This window comes from Belonocnema kinseyi, chromosome 2, assembly GCF_010883055.1.
Source record: "Belonocnema kinseyi isolate 2016_QV_RU_SX_M_011 chromosome 2, B_treatae_v1, whole genome shotgun sequence".
In the NCBI taxonomy this organism is placed as follows: Eukaryota; Metazoa; Arthropoda; class Insecta; order Hymenoptera; family Cynipidae; genus Belonocnema; species Belonocnema kinseyi.
This window is the reverse complement of record NC_046658.1, coordinates 86945573-86956299: the sequence shown is the minus strand read 5'-3', so window position 1 is coordinate 86956299 and position 10727 is coordinate 86945573. Positions and strand designations below refer to the sequence as shown.

General features: G+C 27.4%; 1 protein-coding gene across 5 annotated transcripts in view; it reads right to left on the bottom strand.

Moving 5' to 3' along the window:
• Window positions 1-7280: 7280 nt before the first annotated feature.
• LOC117167026 (protein bric-a-brac 2-like) overlaps window positions 7281-10727 on the bottom strand; it is a 132201-nt gene continuing 128754 nt past the window's right edge. For all 5 annotated transcript variants that reach the window (XM_033351582.1, XM_033351579.1, XM_033351577.1 and 2 more), the window contains one exon: window positions 7281-9721. In XM_033351582.1, coding sequence (XP_033207473.1) covers window positions 9514-9721 — 208 coding nt within the window. In that variant the 3' untranslated portion in view covers window positions 7281-9513. The remainder of the gene's footprint in view (window positions 9722-10727) is intronic.

The following is a 10727-nucleotide window of genomic DNA, read 5'->3' as shown; positions in this document are numbered from 1 at the left end:
GGGCGCATACTTTGAATAAAATATTTGTTATCATTCTCTTGAAATAAATGTGTTTTTTTCTTGAAAAAATACCGGTTTCATATGTATACACCTGGTAATTAATTTATTTGTATATACCAAATTCATGATTTATTTTATATGTATAATTAATTAAAAATAAAAATATATTCTGGTTGAAATATTAACTATTATATTTTTCGTTGAGAATTCATCTTTTTTTATAGTGAAAATTCAATTAATCAGTTAAAAACGTTAAAAGTAAACTCTTTTGTTGAAAATTAATTTTTTTTAACTGCATATTTAACTATTCAATTTTTGGTTGAAAAATTGTCTTATTTGGTACAAAATTCAACTATTTCAGTTGAAGATTCATATTCTTACTTTAAAATTCTAGTTGTTGAAAAATTTAGTTAAAAAAATTTAGTTGAGAAAATTTGGTTGAAAATTAAAATAGTTCAGTCAAAGGTTCATCATTTTAGTTAAAAATTTAACATTTTGGTTTAAAATTCAACTATCGCAGTTAAGAATTGATCAATTTAGTCAACAATTTATCACTTTGGTTGAAAATTTAACTATTTTCCTAATCATTCGTTCTTTTTTGCTTGAAAATTTATTTTTGAAACTGTAAATTGAACTATTAAATTATTGGTTGTAAAATTATCTTTGTTAAAAATACAACTATTCCAATTAAAAATGCATCTTTTTGGTATTCCAGTTGAATATTGATCAATTAAGTTAAAAATTTATCACTTTGTTTGAATATTAAACTACTTTTCTGATATTTCGTTCTTTTTGCTTGAAAATTAATTTTTGTAAGTGAAACTTTAACTGTTCCATTTTCAGTTGAAATTTTCATTAGTTCAAAATTAAACTGTTTATTTCAATTGTTTGTCAATTTTAGTTGACAATTTATTGCTTGGGTTGAAAATTAATTTTTTAAACTGTAAATTTAACTATTTAATTATTGGTTACAAAATTATCTTGTTTGGTTCAAACTACAACCATTCCAGTTGAAAATTCATCTTTTCAGTTGATAATGCATCTTTTTGGTTGAAAATTTAACTATTGTCTTGAAAATTCGCTTTTTTTGATCGAAATTTTTTTTTCACTGAAAATCTGTATATATATATACACATCTTATTAATATTTCTAAAAATTTTGAAATATACATAATATTAAGAATGTATCCAGTGTTGAGATTTTTGTTGTTAAAAAGGGGTGCAGTTCCGAAAAGTATATACCTCCAATTGATTTGAAACTGCATTTGCTTATGTATTATGACTAGCTGATTACGAAAATGATAGTTAAAATACGCGCAAATTTGCTTTTCATGGTGAAAACCATGAAAAACCTATCAAAACGATGGGTTTTTGTGTTTATCTTAGTAATTAATAAAAATTTACGAAAAAGTTTCAATTAAAAATGGTAGATCATTTAAAAACATATATTTTATCTCAAACACCTTTTTTCTGTGCGAGTAATAGTTTTCAAGAAAAGCTACGATAAATATGTTTAGTTACAGAAAAAAATGTTGGCAAACCCTCACCCCTTTCCAACTTCTCGTGGGGGGAGGGCGGGAAGGCAACCCTGTGCCTGGTCGCAGAAATAATGTTGGTCAAACTCTTAACCCTTTCCAACGTCTCGAGGGGGCGGGAAGGCACCCCTGTGACTAGTTACAGAAATAATTTTGGCACCCCTGTGACACCGTTACATGTTGTGCTGCATTTTTGTGATTTTTCATATTTATCGTCATTTTTCTTGAAAACTATTACTCGAAGAGTAAAAATGTATTTCACATAAAATATATGTTTTTAAAATATCTATAACTTTTATTCGAAGCTTTCTATTATTTACTAAGATAAATACCAAAAACCATGGCTTTAAAGGCTTTTTCATGGTCTTTACCATGAAAATAAAATTTTCACGTATTTTCACTATCATTTTCGTAATCAGCGAGTCAAAATATATGGATGTACGCAGTTTCAAATTATTCGGAGGTTTGTACAATTCGAAACTTTATCCTTAAAAAAATAATAATTTAGTCGCCTTTATTTTTCGAAAGCTTATGGTATTCTTTTTTTTCCAAATTTGAACTCTTTTTACAAAGTGTGTAGTGCTTGTGACCTTTTTGAACTAGGATTTGAGATCAGTTGGTATTTGGAACAGAATGAAAGACATCGCAGAGTCTGGATAAAGGTAAAACATTATTTAATAATTTTATATCTAAAGGAACATAAAATGATATTTGTTCTCTATATTCTTTATATTTCATATAATTTGTTCTTGCTTTCAGGTAGGTCCAAATGTTGAAAAAGATGAGAAAGGCGTGATGGTGAGTGCATATTTGAGTACCTTCTTATTCTAAACATTTCACAGAATATCATTTTTTTGTTTCGCGATTTAGGGACAGATTGTATAATTTTTTTTGAAAACCTCGGAGAAATCATTCAATTTTCTTTTAAAATTAAGAGTAGAATCTGTAAATACGAATTGTTCATGGAACTCAATCTTAAAATTTCCTCTTTTATATTAAAAGTAGATTTTCATTTCTTTTTCAAACAAAACAAACAAACTTAAGGAAAGGTATATTCGCTTTCACAAATAAACTCTTATTAATTCAGAAAATTTAGGATTAAGACTTTGAGAATGAAAACTCGTTTGGAATATCTGATGTTTCAGCATTCAGTTTAATTATTTGATGCATATTTTAAATAATTGGGGAGGGAAATCTCTTCAAATTTCAGAAGCTGTATGAAAAATGCCTTACTTTATGTTAATAAATTCTTTAAAATCCATTGAAATATTCTAAAATTCTATGAAATCTGATACTTTGGGAAATCCTGAAAATTTTATTCAGATACCTCCAGAGCTTCTTAAATATTTTAAAATAATTTATTTAAATCTTATAAAATACCTTGGAAGCTTGTAATATACCCTAAAAGATTATAGAGTTCTATATCTTCCAAAATTCTTTAAAATTCTATATTTTTTTAATCCCTTAATTTCATTAATAATCGTGTAAATTCCTTCAAAGTTTTTTAATCTCTTGAAAATATCTGGAAATTTTTCGAATATAGTGAAATACTAGGAAACTTATAAAATACGTTGACATTTTTTTAAATTCTTCAAAATTCCTTGGAATGTTTAAAAATACTCTAAAATCTTAGAAAGGCCTTAAAGTTAGTGAAATATTTTGAAATTTCATAAACTATTTCAATTCCCTTGAAACTTTTTTGAAATTTGTTTAAATATCTGAAAATATTTAATATCCCTTAAAACTTTGTATGGCTCTTAAAAATTCCTTATAATTTTTTAAAATACACTAATACATTTTTAATTTCATTAAACTGTTTAACGCTATTGAAAATTCCTTGGTATTTTTCAAATATTCCAAAATCTAAAGAATTCCTTGGATTTTTTAAAAATAATTTAAAATCTTAAAAATCACTTCCAATTATTGACATTTAGTAAAAGTATCTTGGAAACTTTTAGACTACCCTTAAATATTTAAAATCCCTTGAATCTTTTTTAAGCTTTTAAAAATTTCTATGCATTCTTTCAGATATCCCAAAATATTTAAAATATCTTATAACTTTTCATGACACTCAAAAACTCCTTGAAATCTTTTAAAACACCCTAAAATAATTCAAATCTCTTGAAAGTTTTAGGCGGTTTTGAAAATTTCTGAAAATTTGTTAAGTACTCTAAAATCTTAAAAGTCCCTGCCAATTATCAAAATCTATTCAAAAATGCTTGGAATCGTTTAAAAGACCTGAGAATATTTCCAATTACTTGACACTTTATACAACTCTCAGAAATTCCTTGGAATTTGTTAAATAACCTAAAACATTAAAAAATTCTTTAAAATTATTTAAACCTATTGAAAATTCCTCTGAATATTCTAAAATCTTTTTAAGTGATTAAAATCTATTAAAAGTTTGTTAGAATCGTTTAATAGGATTTTTTAAATACCCTAAAATTTTAAAAATCCTTTCAAATTAATGATATCTATTGAAAATTCCTTGGAATCTTTTAAAAGATACTAAAATATTTCAAATCTTTTGAAATTTCTTAAAGCTCTTGAAAATTCCTTGGAATCCTTTCAAATATCATAAAATATTAATATCCCTTGAAACTTTTTAAACCTCTTGCAAATTCCTTGGTATTATTTTTAGATACTCTAAAATCTTTAGAATCCTTTAAAATTATTAAATGCTATTAAAAATTTAATCCAAATTTGGTAAACATACGAAAATCTTTCGAATCTTTTTAAACGATTAAAATTCATTTTAATCTTTTAAAGCACACAAAAATTTGTTAAATCCATTGAGACTCTTTAAATAAAGCTTTTTAAAAACCCTTGTAATTTTTGAAATACTCTAAAATCTTAAAAATCCTTTCAAATTATTTATATCTATTGAAAATTTCGTGGAATGCTTTAAAATATACTACAATATTTCAAATCTCTTGAAACTTTTTAAAACTCTTGAAAATCCCTTGGAATTTTTTCAAATACTCAAAAATACCTTCAAATTGTTGAAATATATTAAAAATTCCTTGCAATCTTTTAAAAGGCCCTAAAATATTTTAAATATCTTTTAACTTTTAAAGCTCTTGCAAACCTTGGCATTTTTTTATTACTTTAAATTTTTTTCAAATGATTAAAAGGTCATTCATAAAATACGTGATACATTTTTCAGTAACGCCCCCCCCCCCTCTACGTGATACTTTTCCATAGGTTTAAACATGGTGAATTCTACTCCCTCCCCCCACCTTAATATTATCAAGTATTTTTTCAATGTCCCCTAAGATCTATTAAAAATGTCTTGGAATCTTAACATATACCCAATAATATTTCCAATCCCTTGAAACTCTTTAAGGCTCTTGAAAATTCCTTGCAAACCTTTAAAATATCATAAAATATTTCAAATCTCCTAAAACATTTAAAATTCCTTGCAATTTTTTTAAATACTCAAAAAGCCCTTCAAATGATTGAAATCTATTAAAAGCACTTAGGAATCTTTTTTAAAAGACTTAAAAATATTTAAAATCCCTTGAAACTCTTTAAGTCTATTGGAAATTCTTTACATTTCTTTAAATACTCTAAAACATTGAAAAATCCTTAAAAATTATTTAAACCTATAATCTTAAGAATCCCTTCAAATCAATGATATCTATTTAAAATTCCTTGGAATCTTTAAAAAATATCCTAAAATATTTCAAATCTCTTAAAACTTTTTAAAGCTCTTGAAAATTCCTTGCAACTTTTTTAAATACTCAAAAATCCCTTTAAATTACTGAAATCTATTCGAGGTTCTTTCGAATCTTTTAAAAACCCTAAAATATTCAAATCCCTTGAAACTTTTTAAACCTCTTGCAAATTCCTTGGAATTATTTTTAAATACTCTAAAATCTTTAGAATCCTTTAAAAATATTAAAAGCTATTGAAAATTTAATCCAAATTTGGTAAATATACGAAAATCTTTCGAATCTTTTCAAACGATTAAAATCTATTAAAAATTTATTTTAATCTTTTAAAACACCCAAAAATATGTTAAATCCATTGAGACTTTTTAATTAAAGCTTTTTAAAATCTCTTGTAATTTTTGAAATACCCTAAAATCTTACAAATTATTTAAATCTATTGAAAATTTCGTGGTATCTTTTAAAATATGCTACAATGTTTCAAATCTCTTGAAACTTTTTAAAACTCTTGAGAATCCCTTGGAATTTTTTTAAATACTCTAAAATCTTTTCAAATGTTTAAGATCTATTACAAGTTTCCTAGAATCTTGAAATACCCAACAATATTTCAAACTCTCTGAAACTCTTTAAGGCTTTTGAAAATTCCTTAGAATTATTTTAAATACCTGCTCTATTTCAAATCCCTTGAAAAATTTTTAAAGTTCAAACTCTATTTTATATACTCTAAAGTCTTCAAAATCCATTCTAATTATTTAAAAAATTTTGGAATCTTTTAAGAAACCCTAAAATGTTTTAAAAGAATTCAAGAAAAATCAGAATTAAGTATTCATTTATTAAAAGAAACGTGACCAGATTCTTACCTTACCCTCACTTTTTTTATTTCCCAACTTATTTTCACATGAAGCGCCATATCTAGTTGAAAATTTGGGATAATAAATAAGAAGCACTTAGAAATGTGGGTTTGGTCCTAAATTTTAATCATGATGAAAAAAGCAAAAAAAATATTTACACCAAAAATTTTTTTTCATAATTATACAAATTTAGGACCAGACCCACCATTCTTAATGCTTCTTTAGTATTCCAAATTTTCAACTCGATGTGTCGTTTCGTGTGAATAATAAGTTGGAAAATAAAAAAAGTGGCGGTAATGTAGGAATCTGGTCACGTGACCTACTCATCTGACACCACTTGATTGTTCTTAATAGTTACTTAAAGTGGTTCTTACGCAAATTCCTTGGCTTCTGCGATTTTTTTAAATTCCGGAGTTTCTTTGACTTGCTACCAATACTAAAAAATTCCGAACAAAGTTCAAATATAAATATATTATTTTGTTTTTTCAACTTAAGGCAATATTCTACTTTGAAATGCTAAAAAAACTATTTTTGCGATTTTTTTCTGAGATTATTATTGATGATATTGATGTAGGGTTTATTTGGCTTAATAAATGTACGTTTAGAATATATTTAAACAATTTTTTAATTTATTTTATGCAGTTTTTCCACATAAAAACGTCAGTCAATGTCAACTCCTCAAAAAGTAGGTAGGTTTACCCTGTTGTAAAAATCTCGAGAATGGGCGGTCCGAAACAAAAAAATTAAACAGTTTTAGATTCAGTATGACTCCAGCAACCGGTTAAACTAGAATTTCTGATATATATGCAAAAATAACAGAATGGCGGCGAAAAAACAAAACAAACTAAAAAAGTGGGTTAATTTTCAGAGTTTTTTGCAACAATAATATAAATTTTTTTTTAATAATCCTAGTTCAGCCGGTTGCTGGAGCCATATTAAATCTAAAACTGTTTAATTTTTTTGTTTCGGACGGCCCATTTTCGAGATTTTTACAACAGCGCGGACCTACCTACTTTTTGTGAAGTTGACTTTGACTAACGTTTTCATGTATAAAAAGTGTATAAAATAAATGAAAATTAAAAAATATATATATATATTTCATGAGTGTGTTTATTTAGCCTGACAAACCGTACATCGATATCATTATAAATAATCCCAGAAAAAAATCATATAATAATGAGATAAATATAATGGGAAAGTGGTTATTGAATAATGCGCCAACTACAGTTGCATTAATTTTTAATTTAAAATATATAAACTGTACATATATTTATAGGTAATATGTATATATACTTTATATACTTTTTATGATAGCAGCTATCGGCGTGATAAATTAATAGTGTGCATGACGTATTTATGCGCGTGGCAGTTGAGCAACGAAAAACTTTCAGTTTTTCTTTCAAAACTGACCAAATCTTTCAGATTAGTCGCGATGCTCATCGGCCCAGTTATCTACATTCAAAACAATCACTTATTAATTATCGTACCCTACTCAGTCCATTCTACAATGAACAATAAAACAAAACTGTTCATTCACGTAATAATAATTATCATTTTATTGTAAAGCTTTCGGGTTTTAAACAGAAATACTCGCCTTTCTATTGTCCATGCGCGAACTAAACCCTTTTTGTTTTCTGTCATATCACTTAGAAAAAATTGGACACGTTTTTTTTTTGTAGACTTCAATTTTGATTACCGGTACTACACTTACTTCTCAACATGTGTTCAACGCAAGTTACTTTGTATTTAGGAATTAATTATCATCAAATTTTTTGCTAAATACGTCGCATCAAATATACTTTAAAAATTAGACATTATAATTTTATATGATAAGGCTCTAGTACATCGTCCACCATGAATGAATGAAGAAATACAGCTCATTTTTCCAGAAATCTGAGACTCTCAAGAAGTTGGCTATTTTCAAAGTCTACATTTTTCGTGACAAGACGAAGTTTTAAATATTTCAGGGGAATCTCGAGCTTCCTTAAAATGCTAAGCAAAAATCTACGAGTTCACTCGCGATTGTTTCACGTGTTCTTATAATTAGAAATGGAAAAATTCAGCTTTCGTTCCCCTGTTTATGCAATTTAACACTCTATTTACATGAGTGTAACAAAGCAAAAGTACACTGTTTATTAACAAAAAACATATAACAAATGTTGAAATTTTTTTTAATGATTTGCCGTTCTTGAAATCATTCATCAACTGGCATTTCAATGCCAGAATTGTCAAACTTTTTAAATTAGAAGATGAAAGCTAATTCAATAAGGAGAATATGCAGTTCTAAAAAAACGATATATTTATATAAAACCTCCTAAATATATACAAACAAAACTTGCTATAAAATTTCACAGCATAAGAAGCAATAGTGAATTAAGTAAATGCAATACATATATCAAATATATATTTCGTTCGTCGCTCTCACTAAAATCTAACTAAAATTTTTCAATCACACGAAAAAAGCTATGTTTTCTTCTCCCAATACCGCCAAACTAAAAATTGAGCTCTCGTGAATATTCTTCTGATCTATGTGATATTATTGGTCAGAATTGTCACAGAAAAACAATTTTTTACACCTAGATTTAATCTCAGCTTTGACAAAATCCGACCACTTATTCTTTTTTTCATGAAAGCCAATGCTTCGTCTTTCCTTAAGCCTAATTGACCAATATAGAATACTTAAAAAAAAGGAACTATTCGTTTAGAAACAAAGAACACGTGGACAATCTACGTACATCTTTCGAAAATCCCAATATTAATACTCATGGTGAAAGGATACACTGTCGCGTCTTATCCTAATGGTCACTTGGTTCCTTTACGTATCAATTTTTGTTTGAAATTATTCGTCATTTTATAATTACGTATGACTTAAAGTTTGAGAAGAGTATTATTAATTAAAAAATTCACTTCAGTAAAGAGATCAATGAAACGATATTGTTGTGGATCAACGAAAAATTAAATCACAAAAACAGTGTCTACCCGACGGACAATTTTATATAATACTTCTATGTGGAATTTCCTGTTGCAACAGAAAATTATCATTTTTCTCGAAAATTCACTCTTCCATGTCTGAAACTAATGCGACTTTACCGAAGTTTGGCTGAAAAACTTATAATAAAGTCTTATGGGAGCCTGTACAGTTGTTCTTAATAAATATCTCTTAAGTTTAAGATTTACTCTATGGCTCCAAAATGACCCGAAATGAAAATGATAGAATGTACATAATGTGCGATTTTCTTGGTTCTCTTATAATACTGCAAGATCATCCGTTTTTTATCAATGCTTCTTTGATTCTAGTGCGCAATTGATCGTTCCTCTCTCTCTCTCTCTCTCCCTCTTTCTTTCTTTCTTTCTTTCTTTCTGTCAACTCTAGCGATGAGTAAATGTCGAACTCTCAACAATGAATTCGAAACTTGAGTTAAACTAGGCTATAAATAATCTAGTAAAGGGGTAAATTTCAGCTGCCCTGATAAGGCATTTGATCGGGAAGGGAAGAGGAGTGATTTTGACTCGGACTTTGATGGTGATAATGGGGACTGCTACCATCCTGCGACATTTCATTGACTACTGGCTCTTCGTATTTTCCTCTTTTGAAACGCCCGTACAGCGATGAGTACGGTAAGTTGTAGTGAATAGCAGCTTGGTTTATACTCATGTGTCCCAATCTGAAAAAAGAAAGAGAAATTCATTTCCTGATAGACCCAGAAAAGCGAAAACCCCCTATAATTTAGTTCCTACAAATATTTCAGTATCCTGGAACCGAATCCACTTCAAGTCAGACAGGGTCCTACCCTTGAAACAACCGAATTTCTCGATGACGAAATTTTTTTTTTTAAAGGAAATGAGGTGACAGCTATTTTTCCGATTTGCAAAAGAAAATTGTCTAAAAAGTTATGCTTATTTGAATTTTGTGCTTTGTTTTTCAAAAAAACCGAATCATCTTCTTTCAAAATCTGCCGATTCAAAATCCAGCGGCTTTTCTGAAAAAATTGCCTAATTTTTTGTTTTGAACTTGTACTTTGGTAATAGGAATATCTTGTAAGTTTGATGCTTGGAAACAATGACATGCGAAAAAAATTCAAGATAAAAGTTTGCACGTTTTAAAAAGTAGGTAATATGAAAAATTTATCTTTCTTTTTATCGATATTTTTCATAGTTTACGAGAAAAGTTCAAAAATTACATTTTTAGGGAAAAAAATCTCCCGCCCTCAAAATGGTTTAGCCCGCATGATGATTATAAGATGCCTTTCTTCTATTGGTAGAAACTTTTAAAAAAATATTTAGAAAAATAGAAAAGGTGAGGTTTTCGAAAAAATATTTTTTATTATTTTCTACAAATGTTGAAGCCAGGAGAATTTTTTATTTTCCTAAAAATGTTATGTTTGAATTTTACTTATAAACGATTAAAAATATCGCAAAAAAACAACAAGAGACATTTTTCATAGAACTGACGTATAAACTTTTATCTTGGCATTTTTTCATATATCTCATTAATTCCAAGAAAAAGTAGAAAATTCTATTGCAAGAAAAAATAATTTTCCAGACTACAAAAGTTATTTAGCAAGAATCAAACTTACGAGGGTAGTTCAATAAGTCCTTAGAATGAAGTATAAAAACAATTTTTTTTGGGTAAATTTTTTTTTATTTTTCAACATAATCTCCTTGGAGCTC